The sequence below is a fragment of the Octopus sinensis genome, linkage group LG14 (genome assembly GCF_006345805.1).
Source record: "Octopus sinensis linkage group LG14, ASM634580v1, whole genome shotgun sequence".
Lineage (NCBI taxonomy): Eukaryota > Metazoa > Mollusca > Cephalopoda > Octopoda > Octopodidae > Octopus > Octopus sinensis.
This window is the reverse complement of record NC_043010.1, coordinates 59,015,544-59,039,363: the sequence shown is the minus strand read 5'-3', so window position 1 is coordinate 59,039,363 and position 23,820 is coordinate 59,015,544. Positions and strand designations below refer to the sequence as shown.

General features: G+C 40.9%; 1 protein-coding gene across 1 annotated transcript; it reads right to left on the bottom strand.

The window, feature by feature from the left end:
* Positions 1–6,327: 6,327 nt before the first annotated feature.
* LOC115218940 (zinc finger protein 697) lies at positions 6,328–23,523 on the bottom strand. Its single transcript, XM_029788962.2, has 4 exons — positions 23,368–23,523; positions 15,173–15,860; positions 12,269–12,554; positions 6,328–10,238 (listed from the first exon to the last, which is right to left on the bottom strand). Exons 2-4 carry the CDS (start codon positions 15,581–15,583, stop codon positions 9,574–9,576), a joined length of 1,362 nt encoding a protein of 453 aa, XP_029644822.1. The 5' UTR covers positions 15,584–15,860; positions 23,368–23,523; the 3' UTR covers positions 6,328–9,573.
* Between the last annotated feature and the right edge of the window lie 297 nt (positions 23,524–23,820).

The window sequence follows — 23,820 nt, the reverse complement described above, 5'->3', positions numbered from 1 at the left end:
GGAGGGAGGAAGAAGGATAAATGAATCAAAAGAGAGAATATAGGAGGGGGTTACCGAGCAAAATGTAAGAGAGGGGGTTGGAGTAAGAGGAAAGTGAGGAAGAGCAGTTAAAGAGTAATAGAGAGGGAAAGAGAAAGAGAGAATGTGTAAAGTTAAAAGTGGAGAGGAGAGTGTCAACTAGGGTAGAAGGAAGAGGAGATAAAAATATTGAGGAAAGACACGATCGGAGTGAAAGAGTAAGAGAAATATGATAGGAGGAGGAAGGAATATAGCTGGAGGATGGAAGAGAGAAACAGAAAGAAGAGAGAGAGAGAGAGAGAGAGAGAGGGAGGGAAGGTGAAGAATATAAAGTGGAGTGAAGGAGTGAGTGTGAGTGAGAAATGTCTGAGAAGGTGAGAAAACAGAAGAGAGGAATAAAAGGGTCAGTTGTGGGAATTTATGAATGTAAAATGGGTGAGAAAGGTGAGAAAGATATTGAGGGTAAGGGACTGAATTCATGTTGTGGCCTTCATGCTTTGCCCATTGCTATAGCATCTAAAAAAACCCTTGCAAGATATATTGTGTAAGACAGGGTTGGGCTGTCTATATCTGTGGAGAGGCATCAACATCACAACAGCAGATTGTTGTTTGATACTTTTTAGCCCCGGGTCAGCTCTGATCCAAGTTGACCGATAATCAAAACTATTCCAGCCATGACTGTTCCATCTGTTCAGATATAGTTCACCTTAGACTGTACTATCCTGCATCCTTCAGTTTTTAAACAGTGGAAATTGATTTGGGGTAGATTTGACATCTATTTCTAGCAGCTCAAGTGGTCACATCAAGGTATCAACTATGAACGAGCAATTTCCCCTCGTTAACCAGTTTTACCAGCAAGGGAACCTCCATGCAGCTGCATAATTTGCTAGTAATAGAAGTGAAATCTTTCTCAAATTACTCACAAGCATTTGACAAAAGGAAGACCACATTGGACAATGATGTATGAAAGAATTGGCTTGTCAAGGCTGTAGAACATTCGATTATAGTTCTACTCCATCACGACTGACCTAGGGTTGAACAGTCTGTCTGTCTGTCGGTCCGTGTCTCTCTCGGATTACACTGCGGTTCAACAGTAAAAATACTGCCATCTACATGTGTGTGTGTGTCCGTGTGTCCTGTAACGTCTGGATGGTAGGGAGACACATGGTCATTGAATGTGAAAGGTGTGCAGGTGTGTAATGAGTGATGCAGATGAAGAGGAGGAGAGAAGGAGGGGAATGGAATGCGTTGGTTGATCCATTGTACAAGGATAAACATGGCATTGGTTGATGGACTCAGTTTCAGTGAATGGTAAGGCTCACCACCACCACCACTGCCACAAGGGAATATGTACTGACCCTACACTCAAATGGTAACAGTAACTGAAGAGTCTCATAGTTAGAAGAGTGATGGAGGGATGGATGTTAGGAAGAGATGTGGAGGGAAAGGCTTGACTGGAGCAAACTGGCAGCATCCATAGTACTCCTCCCTAACACAAAACCAAACTACATCTCATCTACCCTAATTAATTAATTAGGCTGTCATCCATACATTCAGGCAGGTCCTTTATGGCCATATCCCCTGCCCCTCACGCACATCATCTGTCCTCTGGTCCAGCCCTCCAGCCTTGCCAGCTCCTGTCAAACCGTCCAACTCATGCCAGCATGGAAGATAGATGTTAAATGATGATGATGATGACTTTCTTTGTACCTTTCCTGACCTGGTCCAGCAATCTGAGGTTTCTGAAATTCCCTCAATGTATCTCCTTTACCTTCTAACTGGTGATTAGAATGCTGCCTGTACCAGTCACTGGCCGTGACACTTTCCCATAACATGCTGGTTAACTACTCTGGTGACCAGTCCATATCTTATTCTGCTGGACATTTAATCATGTTGTGGGTAACACCTAATGGAGCAGGGGCTTTCCCTGCCCCCAGACCTTTAATCACTTTATCTCTCACACTGCTCTCAACTTCAATGGTTGGGCCCTTTCTTGGGAAGACCATCTTTCTCTCTTCAGACTCATTACTGTAAATGTTCAGTTATCCATCTGCACACACTTATTACAACAACTGGATTCCCTCTGATATAGTGTCTTGCAATCCAGAACGCCTCATACTGTAAAATGTTGGCAAATTTCCATCTTCCTGCTTCTCCCGATGCTATGTAAGCCTTGTTGACCAGCTTCTGGCTACTTCATATAATTTTCTGCTGCCACCATTTTTCCAGTTTTCGTTTTGCCTTCATTACTCTGTCTACCACACTGTTCCACCACCACATCACCCTTGGTCTAATTAGCACTTTGCACCAGCCACAGATTTAGCCTGTAACCTTCAGTATTTTGTCCTCAAGAACTTCCAGTTAACCTCTAAGCCATATGTTCCCAACTCACATTCCTTGTCAGACATTTCAATTAGAATTTCTCTAAAATTTCTTCCCATTTGCATTTCTATATCTGCTTTTTCCAAACTGGTTTGTTCTGAATCCTTCTAGCCTTTAGTCGGAAGTCACAAATGACTAAGCTATGTTGGACTTCTTTGCTAGGAAAGATTTTGCATTTACAAGCATCTGTCCATTCCATTTTCTGATGAGAACAGCCAATCTGGCCTGCTTGCTCGATTCATAGATCAGGTGGTTGCTTAGTTCCTTGAGTTTAGTGTTGCAGATCAAGTCATTTGCATCACAAAACTCCAGCAGCCGTGTTCTTTCTTCATCTCAAGAGCCAAATAACTTCCATGGACACCATGAGATTTATTGTAGTGTTGTCCAATATGTCCATTGAAGTAACCAGCCATGATAATAAAGTCACGGACATTCATTATCAAGGTAGTGTGTAAAAATACGTAATAAAACTGGTCCTTCAGATCATCTGCCAGCCCAGTCTGTGGAGCATAGGCAGAGGAAAATGCCAAGACTAGAAAATTATTATCAGCAACAGTACTTTGGAGTAAAGATTGTTTGCCGACATAACATGGCAGTCCTGGTTTAGGACAAATGTTGCTGTAATTTAGCCCCAGGAGACATCGAGTGGGGGTGCTAGATTCCCTTGTTCAAAAATATAAGGATGTAGATCGTGTCATATAGCCAGCTGGAGATGATGTCTGCTGGGGCTAAGTTACAGTAACATTCGTCCTAAACCAAGACTGCCATGTTATATGTGCAATCTTTTATCCAAGACTAGTTACAGTTGAACTATCTTTTCACAGGCTCTAACTCACTCAGTTACTTCATTTACCCATTTGCCTGCCAAACCATCCACGCTGTCGCTGTTTACTCCACAAAATTTGTATCTATGTTATTTACCCATGAGGAATCCAGCTGAGGTTCCCCTTCATCAAATCTCTTGCACACAGCACAAATTCACACACCTCCTCTCTAGCATTTCAATAATCTCACCAGTCCTACCTTTCATTGTGCTGACATTGATTCTGGTTGCTCTGAAGCCATGTACTTGAAAGGAAGAGTACGATGATAGTTGGGGACTGCTATCATGCGAAAAGATTGACGCAAACACAGGCCAAGTGGGGGGGAGTGTTTGCACATGTCTAATTCATTTGATAAGGCAGATGTAAATGTATTGGGTAACATTGATAATATAAGCAACAGAATAACTGGTATGTTTCTGTGCATGTGTATTGTGAAGGCGCATGGCTCAGTGGTTAGAGCGTCGAGCTTACAATCGCAAGGTTGAGAGTTCGAATCCCTGACCAGGCTGCATGTTGTGTTCTTGAGCAAGACACTTTATTTCACGTTGCTCCAGTTCACTCAGCTGTAGAAATGTGTTGCGATGTCACAGGTGCCAAGCTGTATCAGCCCCTTTGCCTTTCCCTTAGATAGCACTGGTGGCGTGGAAAGGGGAGGCCAATATGCATGGGTGACTGCTGGTCTTCCATAAACAATCTTGCCCGGACTGTGCCTGGGAGGGTAACTTTCTAGGTGCTATCCGATGGTCAGTCATGACACAAATATGTACGTGTATATATATATAGGTGCAGGAGTGACTGTGGTAAGTAACTTGCTTGCCAACCATATGGTTATGGGTTCAGTCCCACTGCATGGCACCTTGGGCAAGTGTCTTCTACTATAGCCTCAGGCCGACCAAAGCCCGAGGCTATAGTAGAAGCATATTTAGTTCAGCTCAGCATATTTAAAGGGCTTTCAAGATGTTGCACAAACAGTCAGGATTGAGTGCAATGTTTCGTACGTCAGACACAACTCTAACTTAATGAAGACAATTGCATTATTCCTGTTTCCTGGTCATTCAAAATAATACTTTAGGGCATAAGACCATAAAGTTCAAGAAACTGGTTATGTGTACGGGTGTACCTGAGCATAATCATTACACACACATATAAGTTTGGTAACACAAACCATAGCCAAACGCCCATCCATGCCATGCAGGAGATTCTTGGCCCCTTTTGCCATTTTGTTACAGCTGTCAATTGATTATATATATTCTTTTATTTGCTTCAGTCGTTTGACTGCGGCCATGCTGGAGCTCTGCTTTTAGTTGAGCAAATCGACCCCAGGACTTATTCTTTGTAAGCCTAGTACTTATTCTATAGGTTTCTTTTGTTGAACCGTTAAGTTATGGGGATGTAAACATGCCAGCATTGGTTGTCAAACGATGTTAGGGGGACAAACAGACATATATGTATATACGAGCTTCTTTCAGTTTCCGTCTACCAAATCCACTCACAAGGCTTTGGTCGACCCAAGACTATAGTAGAAGACACTTGCCAAAAGTACCACGCAGTGGGACTGAACCCATAACCATGTGGTTGGTAAGCAAGCTACTTACCACACAGCCACTCCTGTGCCTATATATATATATACACACACACACACATATTTGTGTATGTACACAACATATATATATACACACACCACACTCTGTAAAGTGGTTGGTATTAGAAGAGACAAGCAGTCATGGAAATCTTCAAAATTGTGATATTGGGAGAATTATACGTATCCATTACAACTTGGGCACCGCAGACCTAGATATGGGCCCATTAACAAGTCCAAAGCAATTTTGTATATTACAGATGTACCTGTTATAACTGACCCCCACCCCACTCATTTTACACCTAGCAAAATGCTAAAGACCCTGTAAGTTACCCACACATTAACCGAAGGATTACCTGTCTTTGGTTAATATACTAAAACTTTAATCCAACATCTCTGATTTTAGAAGAGTGAACTCCGTGGCCAGCATCCAGAGCAGATTTTTGGCCTCATAATAACTCAAGAAATGGTAGTTCCAAGAGTATGTGCCAGCAGCACGGGAGCCAGTCAGCTAGCACTGGCAACAATCACACTTGAATGGTACTTTTTACATGCCACCAGCACGGAACAAGTCAGGCAGCACTGGCATTGACCACGCTCAAATGGTGCTTTTTACATGCCAACCAGGTGGTACTGCCATCAGCCACGATGAAGACTTACTATATTTGGAAGTCTTTTATGGTTGCAAAACGAAATATGGAGTCTCCATCAGCAATTAATCTACTGATGGATATTACTGTACACATACACTAATATACTCTTATTGTTTTACATTACTCTTTTACTTGTTTCAGTCATTTGACTGCGGCCATGCTGCAGCACCGCCTTTAATCGAGCAAATTGACCCCGGGACTTATTCTTTGTAAGCCCAGTACTTATTTTATCGGTCTCTTTTGCCGAACTGCTAAGTGACGGGGACGTAAACACACCAGCATCAGTTGTCAAGCAATGCTAGGGGGACAAACACATATATATATACGACAGGCTTCTTACAGTTTCTATCTACCAAATCCACTCACAAGGTTTTGGTTGGCCCGGAGCTATAGTAGAAGACACTTGCCCAAGATGCCACGCAGTGGGACTGAACCCGGAACCATGTGGTTGGTTAGCAAGCTACTTACCACACAGCCACAGTAATCTGTGATTTCACACTCAGCAGATACAACTGTTTCCATTGTCTGCCTGACAAGATCAAACCTTACCTGGAACTATCACCAGACAAATCTTAGTCCCTCCCAAATTCTTGGAATTTTCTCATCATTCTGTCACTATTTTCCGTTTTGATATTTTTATTGGTATCCACAGTTGTCTTCCTGGTTAGATTAAAATCATTGATCTATTTATCCCTCATCAATACAGCCAGAGACGTAATTAATCAAAACTCCCTGACTCAATTACCCACCATGTTTCACATCAGTTGATGAAGTTTTCTTTGACAACAGAAAATTGTGTTAAAAATAAAAGAATAATTCAAGAAATAATGTTTGTTTATTGTTGTTTTTGTTAAATTTATATTTAGTTGTCTTTTTGTAGTCTTGAAGAGTTTTAGAAATAAAATTAAAATATAACAAAAAGATGTGAGGAGGTGGAGGGGGGGGGGGCAGATTATGAAAATATAGAAAAGTTTGTCATTGATGCAAGTTTTCAAAGTTTTGGTTGGTTTTAAAGATTGTTTAGTTTTAGGAAGAATTGAATCTGGAATCAGTGTTTTGTGCTGGCTGGAATAAAGGCACTTGATGATGATTGGAGGAGCATCAGGGAACAAAGAATATCTATAGGAAATGCAGGTGAGAAAGGGCCATCAGAAGGAAATTGGATAAAGCAAGAAAAAGTGATGTTGGGAAGAATGTGAAGGAAAGAAGATATTGGCTTTGTTTAGATTCCACAGAAGAGGACCAGGGTTGTAGGTTTTGGTATAAAACAGTTCAATGTATTCCTTAAAAGAGAATCAACCCTGTTGGTTACATGTTGAACAGGCATCTTCTAAACTTTGATCCAAACAAAAAAAATGTCCCTTTAACTTGAAAATGAAACAAATGTTATGACAAAAACAGGGATGTTTTAGTGACACAGAAAGTTGCTACATTATTCTGCATTCATTAGTGTCAAGTGGAAGCAGACACAGGCTCTCCTCCTGGATAGAATGCTAGTTTATCACAGCTAACATTCCTGACGACTAGATCATTGAGACAAACACTGGTCCATATCATCTAGTTTAATTAATTAAATATATAATGATTCCATATGTTGTCTTTGATGGGGCCAAAATACAATAGACTTTGTCAGGTTGGGTGTCTCTTCCCACTGTGATGATACAGAAAAATACTCTGGTGGGAACCAACAGACGGTCCAAATTTTTGTGTCAGTTTAAAATGAAGAAAGCAACTCCCTAAAACTATTAGGACCTAAATACAGAAAGGCCATAGCAAAAAGTACCATAAATATTGACCTTTTCTGCTGGATCTCTATTGTTTGACCAACAGATTAAAATGTAAGTTGCTGAATATTCCTCAGATCAAAGCCGTTTCCTTAATGGAATTCTCAGAGCAGAATCATTGTGACATTGTAACAAGGCTGTGTCTTTTGAATCACAAAGTACAACCCCACCTGATGTGCTTCGATGCTTTTTCCATTGATCCAGTTTCACTCATACAGTATCGGTCAACGTTGAGGTAACGGAAAATAACTTTTGCCCAAGATGCCACACACTAAGATTGAACCCAAGACATCAAGGTTGTGATGCAAACTTCTCAACCATTTGGCCATACCATGCTTACACACACACACACATCCTTGCGAAACACTTTGAGCAAGCATCAGAGCATGTCGTAAACATTGACCTATATATCATACATATACACACACATACATACATGGCAGTGTTCCCAATTAATGCTTTCTTAATATGTTTTAGAAGGGAGATGTCATCCACGATTCATTCCCAGTCTCCAGTAAAATATTACCATTCAAGCCCCAGTAGTGAAGTGGTGTCAATGTGACGTGAACCCATAATTCAGGTATTCATAACTGACCACTTTATATAATCGGTGAAATCAGGAATCTGGAATTACCATTGACAGAGCCAGAACACGGTCCCTTGGTCTTCAAAAATAGCAAACAAAATACCACCCTGTTGTCTTTCAAAGAGGATAGACTGCATAATGTCAGGATGGTCACAATGAAACGTCTTTGGACCAGCAGGGCTGACCTGTGGTTAAACAATAACAATGTTAATGGTAGGCTGATCCCTTCAGGCAACATACAGCAGCAGCTGTAGCGATCAGTTTCGGTAGAAGGTCGAGGGTCGTGATACAATTAGAACGTTCGGAAATCACTCAAGAGGAGATAATTGTATACCGAGTAATGTCCCTTTCGTCTTCTCAAATTACTGAAAACTGAAAGTCCTTTATAGAAAACTCACCAGTAATTAATTAGTGATTAGTACACGTAGTACCAATTTATCTCTGAGTAACCTGAGCTAGTTACAGCGCCTTGGCCGAGTATAAGCAGTGTGGTCAGTGTAACTGCCCTTGGTCAAGTACAGACAGTGTTCTGTCAGTAAAGAGAGTATGTTGAAGCTGAGAGGGAGACCCACAACTAGATCCTGGTGGTAGCCCTACAACAGAGACAATGGAGTGGATAGTAGTCGTTCCTGTAAACCCAAGGGGACACCTTCTGTAGGTGTAAACTGTCAACCTAGGGCAAACTGCTGTATTATCCAAGTAACAATCTCACTCGTATGTACAGTGACAGAGATGAGACATGAACTCCAGCGCCTCTGATTTACAAAGGAAATTCATAGATTGTGGACAGAATTGATGCGAGATGCAAGAACCATTATCAAGTAGATAAGGGAACCTCTATGTGAGCTTCTACATCTGCTAGAAATAACAGTTAAAGTCCCTCAAATATATCCAACCATCTTAACAAATACAGTGTACTCACTGGTATACAAAGTATCAAAGGTAGTCATGATTGGAGTGTCTTTGATCTTGGCCCTGCTTGATCAACGCAGAAGTAGTAGTATCGAGAGGTGTGTGGAAGCTAAGAAGACAATGGTGGAGATGATGCTATTCAAACATTTAGACAAAGCTATCTGGCTACAGAGAAACATTTAAGGTAATAGTTAATTACTATAATTGCTAATTACTGTAACAGGACTGGACTATCTATCACCATTTAATACACAACTCCATACCTGGTCAAAAGTGGAGCGTTTGCACTCATAACATTACATTCCCCATTGGCTACTGCAGCATACCACCAGCCAAGGGTGGTGGCCACCACACAGCCTCAGGCCACAGAATTCAAGCCCATCTGTGCTTACCACAAGTCTCTGTCCATGTATGATGACCACCCATTCCCCAAATAGGAGGGGGTGTATGGGGATGGAGGGTAGAAAGAGGACACTTGACCAATACACTGGGTTATATTGCACTGATGTGTGTGTGTGTGTGTGTGTGTTTATGTTTACATAATGAATGTGTATAGCTTGGGACATCTGATGACCAGGCGAGTGTGTTGGGGAGAGAGAGAGAGGGAGAGAGATGTGATCCATGACCAACACAGAAGACCCAACAACAGAGAGGGAGAGAGAGAGAGAGAGAGAGATGAGTGACACTGGCAGCTGGGGCCAACGGTTACTAATGTATTCAATGCAGAATGAGTAATCAAACTCCATAAACAGAAGGTAAACTACAAGACTTGAACTGTTTCCCCTGAGGAAGAGATGGACAGGGGCGTGGGTGGGGTGGGCTCATTCGGAGAGTCTCAACTTCTTTGATGCATGTTTTGTTTCATGTTTTTGCCACATGAAGAGGAAGGTAAACACATGGCGACATTACTATTGTTGTTGTTGTTGCTCCACTTGGTGGAGTTGCCAGGGTAACTGCGAGCCGTGCAATAGTTTGACTGTTGAGAGAGATTGCCCTGAGAGAGCGGAGGTGTTGGGGTGACGCACGCCGACCGGCCGGACATCTGTCGGGGACAGATTGTTGCAATGGATGCGGAAGAAATTGTCGTCAATCTCTGATTCATTTGCATGTTGCATGGAGATGCAATGGGGATTGGTGACGGCGATGCATTTGGGGAGCATTGCGTGCACATGAGCAGGTTGCAGGTACAGTTGCAATTGCAGCTTGTCATAAGAGGAGATGAGGAATTTGGCCCTGAACAAGGAGGGGAAGGGGACAAAGGAGGTGGTTGTTGCTGCTGCTGCCGGACAGTTGGTACGTGAAGTGTGACACCGGCACGCATCAGTTCTTCGCTGCTGTGACTGCGTTCATGTTTCTGCATGTGGACCCTTTGAGGGAAACTTTTGCCACATACGCCACAGTTGAAAGGTTTCTCTCCAGAGTGTGTGCGTTGATGAATGGTCAAATGAGCCTTTTGGGCAAATGTCTTGTCACACGAGAAGCAATTGTAAGGACGCTCTCCTGCAATAAAAACAACAAATATTCAATAAATACATAAACAACAACATGAATAACAATCTTTTCTATTATAGACACAAGGCTTGAAAAATTAGCAAAACTGGTAACTTATTTATTGACCCCGAAAGGATGATGAAAGATAAAGCCGCCTTTTGTGGAATTTGAACTCAGAATGCAAAGATGGACGAAATGCTGCTAAGCAACAACAATTCCACATCCTTGCTACTTTAACAATAATCCTTTCTGCTGCAGGCACAAGGCCTAAAATTTTGGTGGGAGGGAGCTGGTACTTATTTATCAACCCCCGAGAGGATAAAAAACAAGGTTGACCTCAGTGGAGTTTGAACTCAGAATGTAACAATTCTGCCAGCTTGCCACCTTAATAATAATAATAATAATTTATGCCTTTATTAGCCACAAGGGCTCACATACAAAACATTAAATGACATATAACAACATAAAAGACAAAAACAGGATAATGCAACGGGTTTTCGTGCTTACACAATGTAACAACAATAAAAATTGAACAATCGGGGAGGCAGTTTAAGGTCCTCGTGGAAAACCCCACAAAAGCCACAGGTGCCTGAACAAAATCTGGAAAGGGTGAAAGGTGAAAATGACCTCAGTGATATTTCAACTCAGACTGTAAAGAACCAGAACAGAAACTATCTGAAGAAGAAGAAGAGAAGAAGAAGGTGGAAAAAGCTGATGATGAGAAGGAGGAGGAGTATGAGAAGAGAAGGAGGCAGAGGAGGAGAAGAAAGAGAAGGAGGCGGAGAAAGAGAAGAGAAGAAAGAGAAGAGGAGAAAAAGGAGGAGAAAGAGAAGAAAAGAACCACCCCCATCACCAACAGCAGCAGCAATAGTAATAATATTAGTAAAAATCAGAGCAACTAACAACCTACTTTGACATACTCATTAATTAGTCCAGTACAGAATCTGGACATACAGATCCTTATAAAGAGGCTCTCAAACTGCTAGAAATAACAACCAAATCACACCCTACTGTCTTTAAAAATGGAAGGACAGTTTAACTGTGATCTTAGTTACAAAAAAAAAAAGAAAAGAAAAAGGAGGATGGTCATGGCTGGAATATCTTATTTTGTAAGTTTGTTGCATCAAGGTTGACCTGAAACTACACAGCAAAAGACATGACACATTGTGTGGGCAGTCTCCTCATTAACACTTCCACATCAAATATTGATCATAGATGTGGAGTTGACCCCTGGCTTAGCCAAGGGTCAACTCTCCAAAGCTTTATGAGCAGGCTTGCTAGACAGACTGTGTGTGTGTGTGTGTGGTGGGGGATTCCTTTATACCACACAATACTTATAAAGAAGCATCACCATAGATGTGGGATTCCTTTGCTTGGAAACAGGTGAAGATTGGTGACAGGAAAGGCATCCAGCTATAGAAAATCCACATCAATGAAAGCATGGCAAAGGGGACGTTTTATTTATTTATGTATATATTTATAAACGTGGCACATAAGAGAACCATCCAAATGTGGCCGTTGCCAGTCCCGACCTGACTGGCTTCTGTGCCGGTGGCACGTAAAAAGCACCATCCGATCGTGGCCGTTTGCCAGCCTCGCCTGGCACCTGTGCAGGTGGCACGTAAAAAGCACCCACTATACTCATGGAGTGATTGGCGTTAGGAAGGGCATCCAGCTGTAGAAACACTGCCAGATCAGACTGGGCCTGATGCAGCCTTCTGGCTTCCCAGACCCCAGTTGAACCGTCCAACCCATGCCAGCATGGAAAGCGGACGCTAAACGATGATGATGATGACACACAACCCACGCTAGTATGGAAAATGGATGTTAAACAATGATGATGATGACACACCAGGTTGCTGCACAATTGTTATCATCGGCCAAATATGAGGCTATGGGTAGAAGAGACTTGCCTCAATGTGCAGTGCCTCAGGATTGAACCCATAACCATATGGTGACAGAATAAACCTCAGTAACTACACAGCTATGTTAGCAGCTTCACTGTGTCCCCACTACTTAACTACAGTAAACAGTCTTACCTGTATGTGTCCTGAGGTGATTACGCAGGTGGGATCGCTGAGAGAAGGCTTTGCAACAGAAGGAACATCGGAATGGTCTCTCGCCCGTGTGGACCCGTTCGTGGTTGGTGAGGTGGTCTCGCTGTGAAAACGCTTTCGAACAGTAAGTGCAATGATAAGGCTTTTCTCCCGAATGAATTCGAGAGTGGACTTTCAGGTGGACCTTTTGAGCAAATGCTTTTGGACATACAGGGCACTGGTGAGGCCTCACACCAGTGTGGGTCAGTTCATGATTGCGGACAAACACCTACAAGAAGAAACCAATCATAAATTACAAGACACATTTTACTGTCTTTATGAGGGGGAGGGTTTGTTGGGGGAGGGGAGGGGGATGCTAGCCAACATTCTGCTTCGGAATTTTAGTATTAACCTTTTAAACATTCAGATTACCCAGTTAAATATAATGTTTATTTATTCCCATTGCATAGAATTAATCCTGCATTATCTTTGAAATTTGGATGATGAGATTAAATAACTTTTAGAATGACACTGGAAGGTTGAGGTGTGAGGCCAGAGCTGGCCAGCTGGAGCATAAAACAGGGATAATATTTGGACCTTGGATGTGGCTGGTTTAAATGATAAAGGCTTAAACAATGTGGGAATCTACAACCCTAAACCCAACCCTAATTTTATCAACTTCAGACAAATGAACTTGATGAGATTTAAACTCAGAATATCAATATAGTTACAAGTATGGCTGTGTGGTAAGAAGTTTGCTTCCCAAACACATGGTCCTGGGTTCAGTTCCACCTTGGGCAAGTGTCTTCTACTATAGCCCTGGACCAACCAAAGCTTTGTGAATGGATTTAGTAAATGGAAACTGAGGAAAGCCTGTCGTGTGTAATCATCATTCAACATCCGTTTCCAATGCTGGCATGGGTTGAACGGGCCAACCTGGGTCTGGACAGCCAGTGGCTGCACCGAGCTCCAGTCAGATCTGGCATTGTTTCTACAGCTGGATGCCCTTCCTAATGCCAACCACACCAAGTGTGTAGTGGGTGCTTTTTACGTGCCACTGGCACATAGAGATAGATGTGTTTGTCTTTGTGCCTGTCCTCTATGATCGCTTGACAACCAGCATCGGTGTGTTCATTGTCCCTAAGTACCAAGTTTTGAAAAAACAAAAAACAAGTACTGGGATCAATTCGTTTGACTAAAAGTTCTTCAAGGCTGTGCCCCAGTATGGCCACAGCCTAATGAGAGAAACAAGATAAACAATTATAGAGACAAGGCATATTTTATTCATCACTTGCAATTCTCGTAAGTGATGACAAAATATTGATTTGTCTGACACAAGGCCATAAATTTAAGAGGTGGGGGGTATGGCTGGTTATGCTGACCCTAATACATGACTGGTATCAATTCTGGAAAGACAAAAGACAAAGTTGATCTCAACAGGATTTCAAGTGAGAACATAAAGGACCTTAATTGAATGCCACAAAGCATTGTTGTTCCATACTGTAGAGATTCTGTCAGTTGGGGTAAACATTAACAATACATTAACCCACAACTGGGGTAACATTACATATTTCATTAACCCACAACTGGGGTAACATTACATATTTCATTAACCCACAACTGGGGTAACATTACATATTTCATTAACCCACAACTAGGGTAACATTACATATTTCATTAACCCACAACTGGGGTAACATTACATATTTCATTAACCCACAACTGGGGTAACATTACATATTTCATTAACCCACAACTGGGGTAACATTACATATTTCATTAACCCACAACTAGGGTAACATTACATATTTCATTAACCCACAACTAGGGTAACATTACATATTTCATTAACCCACAACTGGGGTAACATTACATATTTCATTAACCCACAACTAGGGTAACATTACATATTTCATTAACCCACAACTGGGGTAACATTACATATTTCATTAACCCACAACTAGGGTAACATTACATATTTCATTAACCTACAACTGGGGTAACATTACATATTTCATTAACCCACAACTAGGGTAACATTACATATTTCATTAACCCACAACTGGGGTAACATTACATATTTCATTGCCCACAACTGGGATAACATTACATATTTCATTAACCCACAACTAGGGTAACATTACATATTTCATTAACCCACAACTAGGGTAACATTACATATTTCATTAACCCACAACTGGGGTAACATTACATATTTCATTAACCCACAACTGGGGTAACATTACATATTTCATAACCCACAACTGGGGTAACATACATATTTCATTAACCCACAACTAGGGTAACATTACATATTTCATTAACCCACAACTAGGGTAACATTACATATTTCATTAACCACAACTGGGGTAACATTACATATTTCATTAACCCACAACTAGGTAACATTACATATTTCATTAACCCACAACTGGGGTAACATTACATATTTCATTACCCACAACTGGGGTAACATTACATATTTCATTAACCCACAACTAGGGTAACATTACATATTTCATTAACCCACAACTGGGGTAACATTATATATTCATTAACCCACAACTGGGGTAACATTACATATTTCATAACCCACAACTAGGGTAACATTACATATTTCATTAACCCACAACTAGGGTAACATTACATATTTCATTAACCTACAACTAGGGTAACATTACATATTTCATTAACCCACAACTAGGGTAACATTACATATTTCATTAACCTACAACTGGGGTAACATTACATATTTCATTAACCCACAACTGGGGCAACATTATATATTTCATTAACCCACACTCAAAGTTTACACCTATACCAAAACAAAAGATCAACAAAATCAATAAAGAAATAGTTTTCAATAAAACGACCCAGCAGGGTCAGAGGTCATGTCAAATAGTTTACCTTTTGGGAAAAAGTCTTGGAGCAGAAGGAACAGCTGAAGTGTTTCTCCCCAACTGCAGACACGCTGCTGGAATTTGCAGTGGAAGCTGCAACAGCAGCGGCATGCTCATGGTTGTTGAGGTTAGCTTTTCTGGAGAAGGATTTCCTGCAGACATCACACTTGAATGGTTTGTCTCCACTACCACCACCACCTCCTCCACCACTGTTACCACCACTACTACCACCACCACCACCACCGCTGCCACCGTTACCACCACCGTCAGTGCCGGAAGCAGAGTTGCAGCGATCGTGAGATATTGAAGAGTTTTTCAAGTTGATGGTGTTTGGGTAGACCGGCTGCCCGACCCCGATGCCACCGGTGAGGTCATAGTTGTACTGGTTGGTGATATACATTGGCTGGATAGGGAACATGGCGACAGGCGGGCGTGAGGCTGCTTCAGAGGGGACTGATGGGCAGAAGGGGATCCTTGAGGGAAGGAAGCAGGACTAGGGGTAGCAGCAGTACTATTAAAGTTGAAGAAGGGTTAGGAAACTGGATGGCTGTTGAATCCAACAAGTGATGAAGCCCAGACTAATTTCAACATCCAAACAAATCTTGGAGAAAGATTCAGTTGTTGTTTATCATGGAAACCGTCTCTTGCTTCACCATCTTCACAGTTTACACAACTGAAGAAATGGCAACAGATACCTGGAAAGAAAGAAGATACCGTTAGTTGCCATAGTTACCAAACAGAGGCTGGAATAAATCTTCTGAAATCAGATTGAAAACAAAAACAGATAAAAAAAAAACAAACATTTATGAGCAAGGTTTAATGTGTTGTAATGAGGTAACAAAGTTGTCTAATGACATGTCTAATGAGTTAACGGAAGGTTAATGACAGGGAAATTAAACATCTATTTGCAGCCGTTACATAATTCCTGGTGTGCAGAGGAGGGGACTAGATCCATACAGTTGAGAAGATACAGAAAGTTGATAGAGGTCTGTAGTGATTACAACAGATGTGAGCCCGGAAAGAAGGGAAAGAAAGCTGACCATGTTAGGATTTGAACTTAAGTTTAGGAGGGGAAATGAGGCATATATGATGTATTCTATGCATAAGGTTAACTCATAAATAAGGGCAGAAGAAAAAAATTCTCATACCAAATATGCTGAGAAATAAACTTTAAATTGTCAATAACCACATATAATTGCATGCTGACAGAAATTTCTAAAAAATTCTGTTATCACCGACTCGGTCCAATTTCTGAGTTAATTCATAAAGAATTTTCTTGCCATCAGCGGTAAATACATTGAGAAATAAATGAAATACTTGCACACATGCAACAAGAATATGCAAAGCCATGTGTACATTTAAGTACCTCAAATACATCCAAATAGAAATTTTGCAGCACACCTCAAGACATGTGCGATCAGACTGAAAATTCTCATAGTGTAAGAGACAGTCTGAAAGTGAATGGTATTAAATTTACATCTAATAGAGGATAAAATTTTCAAAAAACTTTATCAGTGGCCATCATATTAAAAAAATACCTTTTAAGGTGAAAATTATAAACAACTTATAAATAAGGGCAAAAGAAAAAAATTCTTATGCCAAATATACGGAGAAATAGGTTTCATCACTAAAAGCATGCATTTCAAAGCAAACTGACAGGAATTTCTATAAAATTTTCACCGTAAAAGGTATTTTTAATATGCTGGCCATTGACAAAATTTTTTGAAAATTTTATCCTATATTAGAAATAATTTTAACTTACATAGGTATAAGATATTGAATATTAAGTGTGGAAGATTTGTAAGGGTTAGCGAGAAATGAGTCTGATCTGTTGTACATGTAATGCCATGGGTCTCCATCAGGGTTCATATGACTGCTGGCGGTCCATATAGAATCGTTGTTGTTAAGGTTTGTGTGCAATAAATTGGTTAAACTTCCACAATACAGAAAAATATTTTAATAACTTTCTTATTGCATAAAATTCCTAATCATATTAATTGTAAAAATGTTACAGGAATTTTTTTAAACATCAAATGGCTGTTGGGGTCCAAACAGTTGAGAGTGACAGGTGTAATGCTTAGTTGAGAGTTAGGGGACATGGGAAGAACTAAGGGGTGCATATGATGTGTGCAGGAGGGAAAAGGTGTCATTTGCTCACAATGGGAATAAAGTGAAGTTTATAGTTGGAGATGCAACTGAGATGGAGGAGACATCAGTTGGGTGGTGGTGGTGGTGGTGAGACCAAGGGGACTTTACAAGTTTTGCACTATGTGTATGCAGTAGTGTTAGTGTGTGGGTATGTGTAATCTCTAAAGTGTATAATGTGTGTGTGTGTGTGCAGGGGCTTGTATAATGTTTGTAGTGTGTGTGTGTGCTCAGTTGGTGAGATGGCAGAGTCTGTAGTCAGACTGCTGGTAAATAATTGAAGAGATGTGGTTTGGAAGCGAGAGACATGAATTGGCACTGACAGCAAAAGGAGGAGCCTGACCAGCATCTGGGAGAGGATGTGAGAGAATGCAAGGAGTTGTGTACATTCCTTGAGATAAAGGTGAGGTAGATGTGTCTAGAGTGGGTAAGAGATAACTGGAATTGGTGGGGGAGGTGGTGCTTGGGTGATGCAGAGAGGGAAGATAAGGAATCAAAAGGGAGGAAAGGAACATCTGGGGGTGGCTGCAACAGGAGCTGGACGAGTTTGTACAGTGCACCTGATTCCTCTTTTACCTGGTTTTTCTCCCAGCTTATTTGTGTTCTGGTATTAACATTACACATTATTTGGAGCATGCTTGTTCCATTTCATTTTAGCCTTCACAGGTCTTCAGCATTTAAGGCCCATGTCTTGCTTATCATGCAGTATCACACAAGTGTCAAACAATCTACTCTTAACTCAAGGAAATAATCTTTTGAAAGTAGAAAGAATAGCTTCCTCAACTTCTCCAAACCCATTCTTGTTCTGGCTTCTATACTTTCTGAACAACCATCTCTCCTACTACAAATGTGCCCAGGGTAAAAGAAACTGCTGAGCCAGCCAAAAATATCTGAAACGATGAGGGACATATTTGGTTGATGAGAAGAAACAAAGCTGCAAGTGCTGCTATGAAAGGGGCTGTTGAATGGGGAGAATTAATGGGATAAAGAGGGGCCAGCTGATGTTCACCCCTCAGAGGGACAAGCAATTCAAGTTGACAGCAGTATGACAGACAGAGAATTAAGTGTGTGCCAGTAGGGAAAGCTTCTGGCCCATCAGGGATAATAGCAGAAATGCTCAAAATATCTGGTAAGACAGGATATAAATAGTGAAACAAATAATATGTGATTTGATATTCAATGACAAGCATAGCAGTACCATTGTAAATGGCTACAAGGACAAAGAAAATGCTTTAAAGAGAAGAAATTAGAAGCATCAAATTGTTGGGCCACGTTTTGAAGGTCAAGGAGTAGGTCATTGCACATTTGATCGGGAATAGAGTTGGCTTAGATGAAGAAGAATTCAACTTCATGCTTGGAAGGGGTACCACAGATGCAATCATCCAAGTAAGGTAACAGCAAAAGAAGTACTTGGGTGAAAGTAAACAACTGTTCCTGGTATTTGTTGATGTGGGGAAGGCCTTTGACAAGATGCTACGCTTAGTAATCTGGTGGTCACTAACAGAAACTAGGTATAAAGGAATAGCTTGTGAGAGCTGTACAAGCTATGCACAAAGATGCAGTAAATAAAAGGAGTAAACAAAGAGATTAGCAGCAAATTTAGAATAAAGTAGGCAACCATCAACATTCAGCCCTCTTCTGTTTATCACAGTCCTACAGGCCATCACAAAGGAGTTCAAATTTGGTTGTCCATGGGAACCCCTAGACGTTGATAATCTACTTACAACTGAATGAATAGGAGAATTAGAAAGGTGATTCCAGGTATGGAAGTTCAACCTAGAATCAAAAGACCTCAAGGTAAACTTAGCAAAGAAAAGGCCTGCTTTGATATACAATAAAGGTGTAGGTATAAACATTTTACACTGTTCTAGTTTAAATGATGGATACACAAAAGCCACCATGGAATCACAAGTGGGGTAACAGAGAGACCTTGCCTGTGGGAGACACACTGGAGCAATACTGAGACAGCACCAGACAGAGACTATTTTGGAGCAGTGTTTTACTTTCTTTACAATCTTCTGTGTGAACGCTATGGAAGTGTTGTATATAACACCGAGTATTATTGTCTCCTGTGTGATGGCTGCATCTCATGTTATCTGTTACTGTTGTTGTTTAGAAGGAAGACAGTACATTTGGTCGGTGTCTTTTGTAGGGAACCAAGTTTCTTCCAAGTAGTTGAAAAAGGGTTGGAGTAATGATGTATTAGTGTTTGGAAATCTAATGTCCTCAGGGTAACAGTCTGTGTATTTGTTCTGAGATGATGTAGAGATAAATCAGTGGGCCTCAACCAGGGTCCATAAAAGATTCTGTTGTTAAAACTTATGAGCAGTAAATTGGTCTTACTTCTACAATAAACAATATTTAAACAGTTTCTGATACAATTCCTAATAATATTGAATTATATAAATAGGATTTTTGTTTTACACATTGGATGGTGTTATGAAGGGCATCCAGCTGTAGAAACTCTGCCAGATCAGATTGGAGCCTGGTGCAGCCTCCTGGCTTGCCAGTCCTCAGTCAAACTGTCCAACCCATGCCAGCATGGAAAGCAGACGTTAAATGATGATGACGATGATGGCTATGAGAGTCCAGCTGAGTAAAACAGGAATCAGAGAGGTTCACAGGTAAAAAATGGTTGAAAACCACTGATGTTGGTGAGAGGATGAATGCTTGGTGTGGTACTCCATTTGGGAAGCTGCCAGTTTTGTTGTACTTTACACAAATTTGGTAGCCTGACAATTGGTTGACCAAGATTTTGTATTGTGTCTTAAGGTGGAGTTGAATGTTTTTTGTATAAATGAAATACAAGGAATGGAGCTTTGCTGATGCTGATGGTTCTTAGAAAATGGTAAGTGTAGGAATTTTATGGTTCAGGTATTTTCAGTGTTAAGTCTGTGGATTAGATATTGAGCAAACCCATCATCAAAGACATTTCAACCATGACCATCTTTTAGGGAATTGTCTTTCCCTTAAGACGGCAGGAGCAGTTTGAAGGAGATTTGGCTGCTATTTCTGCCAAATCAAGATATCATAAAATGATTCTCCTGTTTACTTGTTATAGATATATCCAAGACAGACAATGGATATCTCTTTTACTTGTTTCGGTCACTGGACCATGGCCATGCTGGTGCACTGCCTTGGAAAAAGAAATAACACTGCAAAAAGAATATATATATACACACACACACACGTATTTGTGTGTATACAAAATTCTATGAAAAACCATACACACCCACACTGGGTAGATAAAAAGAAGATGTATGTAGACAGTCGGCTTCCCAACCCCTTGGGCCAATGTTTTTCACTATCACACCAAGCCAATCAGAACTCTATGACTAACATGTGTGTCTTTATACATAAAGACGTGTGTGTGTGTGTGTGTGTGTCTCCTGATCATGATGTTATGTCACTGTCGGAGAAGCAGTGTCCTTTGTTCTCAGCCTTCTACAAAACTATGTCCAGGTCACCGGGAAATATTAACTTACTTGGAAACAGGTGAAGTTTGGCAACAGGAAAGGTATCAGGCCTTGAGAAATCCACCTTGACAAATTCTGCCTGGCCCATGGAAATAATATTAAAGTCCAACCCATGCTAGCATGGAAAGCAGACGCTAAACGATGATGATGTATCACAAATACAACAGATACAATGGATGAATATACAACCCACCCACCGTCTCTCTCTCCCTCTCTCTCTCTATATATATATATATGTAGAGAGAGAGAGAGACTATGTAGTAAGAAGTTTGCTTTCCAAACATGGTTCCGGTTTCAGTCCCACTGTGTGGAACCTTGGGCAAGTGTCTTCTACTATAACCTCAAGCTGATCAAAGTCTTGTGAATGGATTTGGTTGATAGAAACTGAAAGAAGCCCATCGTATCATCATCATTGCTTAATGTCTGCCTTCCATGCTGGCATGGATGGAACGGTTTGACAGGAACCGGCTAGGCAGAAGCCTGTATCAGACTCCTGTGACTATATCATCATCATTTAACATCCGTTGTCCATGCCAGCATGGGTTGGACAGTTTGACCAGGGCTGGGAAGCCGCACCAGACTCCAGTCTGATTTGGCAGTGTTTCTACGACTGGATGCCCTTCCTAACACCAACCACTCTGAGAGCGTAATGGGGGCTTTTATGTGTCATTTGTGTTCCACCTGTATCGGGACCTGGATTTTTCTCAGTTTGATGGCTCTTCTTCTCAAGCATGACAGAATGCCAAAGGTCTTGGTCACTGCTTCTGTGAGGACCAACACTTGAAAGGAACTCGGCCACGTGCCTTTGTGTCTGTCCCACACCACTGCTTGACAACCAATGTTGGTGTGTTTACATCCCTGTAAATTAACGGTTCGGCAAAAGAGACCAATAAAACAAGTACCAGGATTTAAAAGTACTGGGGGTAGATTTGTTCGACAAAAATTCAAAGTGGTGCCCCAGCATGGTCACAAAGGACTGAAACAAGGTGTGTGTGTATATCTATATATACACCCCCACATGCATTTATCATAGAGAGCAGACCCACATATTCACCATAAGCTGTTAGTTGAAAGAGAGATCTAGAGAGACAGGTGACTCCTCAAACTTGCGATATGTCTCACATACTTTGGAAAAAAGAACTCAGATTTCTACATTTTAGACTTTTTACGAGTAATTAAGGTGAGCTGCAGGTAATAATATGAGTTTCATTGACAGGCATTAATTAATCCGAGTTCTAGTCTTTGTTTCGAGTAGAGTACAGTAAAAGGATCTTTTCAGTTTGAACGGCAGTTTTTAATATAATTTCTAGGTAACTAAAAAATTTAAAACTTCGTATACTGGTAGAATGTGTTTATAAAACATCATTTTCTCTTGGCTTTCTTGAGAAAATTCTGTAGTTTGTAACATATTTCTTGTTTTTTTCTCTTCAATTTCTGCAATTTCAACCAATCACTGACGTCTATTGAGGTGAAAACATTCTGTGCTGTATGAATATGTCCCTCGTTTAAGAAACAGATTGGGTTTATTTACATTTGTGAAGAAAAAAAGATACCCTCCACCTCCACCCCTAAAACAGATTAAAATGCAATAGATCGATACTAGGGTCATAATTATGGGTGACAATTTAATATGACACCGCTTGAAAAACTGCCGTTCAAACCGAAAAGATCAAATATTTTGAAGGGGGAGAGAGGGAGAGTGATGTACCGTGTATTACTGGTATTGTAAGGTCTCTGGACGAGGTAACAACAACAGCATGAATAATTTCCAAAAGCAGCCCATGCCTTCAAATATTGTGCCAGTGGGAGGGGGGGTACAGTGATTTATTTATCACCCCCGGAAGGAGAACATATAAAACCGGCCTTGGCTGGATTCGATCTCGAAATTTAAACAGACGAAATTAAATACATGGTGTTTAGTTGTTTTGCTGAGTCTATTGTTTCCAGAACAAAAACAAATATATTTAGACTAAATTATATACACACACACAGAAGATAAAAGAGATGTGTGTATATTTATTATAAAATATAATAAAGTAAATTATTCATACATGTTTCTTAGCATAGATGTGTGCGTGTATACATATATAAATTTGCTATATATACACTCACACACATACATGTGTTGTATATGACATAAAAAATGTGCACATGAATAGAAGAGATTTATATACACCCAGTGAGAGAAACAAGAATTCCATTATACATTCACCCTATATACACACACACATTTATACATTGTAAATCTTATATACGTATTATATGTATGCTATATACATACATACGTGTGTGTATAGTGAATTTCCTATTTCTGCATACACAATGTGAATGGTATTTGTATAGACACAAAGCTACATGGTGACTGGTGTGTATATACTGGCCTGTGTGTGTATACACAGATGTATATATTGGTGTGAGTAGAGAGAGTGAGAGAGGGTCGAAAGTGTTTGTTTATTTAAATGTGTGACAGAGTGAAAAGTTCGTTAATGTGAAAAGATGTTGAATGGCGGAGAAGACACGAGGTCGGGGTTTTGGTTTTAAAAGAGGAGAGAGAGAAATTGACATTTTGTGGGGGACTTACCTGGGAAGACGGACGGCGAGCGACTGGGAGAGGAGAAGAAGAAGAAGAAGGAAGGAAGGAGGAGGGAGAAGAGGAGAGAGTGTCAGTGGGAGAGTGGGAGGAGAACGAGTGAGAGTGGGAAGACGGACGGCGAGCGACTGGGAGAGGAGAAGAAGAAGGAAGGAGGGAGGAGGAGGAAAGAAGAAGGAAGGAATGGGAGGAAAACGAGTGAGAGTGGGAAGCGAAGGTGGTGGTGGTGGTGGATGACGAAGAGGAAGGAAGGAAGGAAGGAGGAGGAGGAGAACGAGAGAGAGTGGGAAGCGGTGGTGGTAGTGGATGGCGAAGGGGAAGGAATGAAGAAGGAGGAGGAGCAAAGAGTGTAGTAGAGTGGGAGGAGAACGAGAGAGAGTAGCAAGCGGTGGTGGAGGTGGATGACGAAGTGGAAGGAAAGAAGGAGGAGGAGGAGGAAAGAGT

What these genes read in the sequence shown, in the direction of transcription:
- LOC115218940 (XM_029788962.2), bottom strand. Translation starts at nt 15,583, where the DNA reads ATGTTCCCTATCCAGCCAATGTATATCACCAACCAGTACAACTATGAC. An exon ending in CCAAGACTTTTTCCCAAAAG is followed by an intron (nt 12,555 to 15,172) that starts GTAAACTATTTG and finishes TTCTTCTTGTAG; the next exon opens with GTGTTTGTCCGCAATCATGA. An exon ending in TCACCTCAGGACACATACAG is followed by an intron (nt 10,239 to 12,268) that starts GTAAGACTGTTT and finishes TTTTTATTGCAG; the next exon opens with GAGAGCGTCCTTACAATTGC.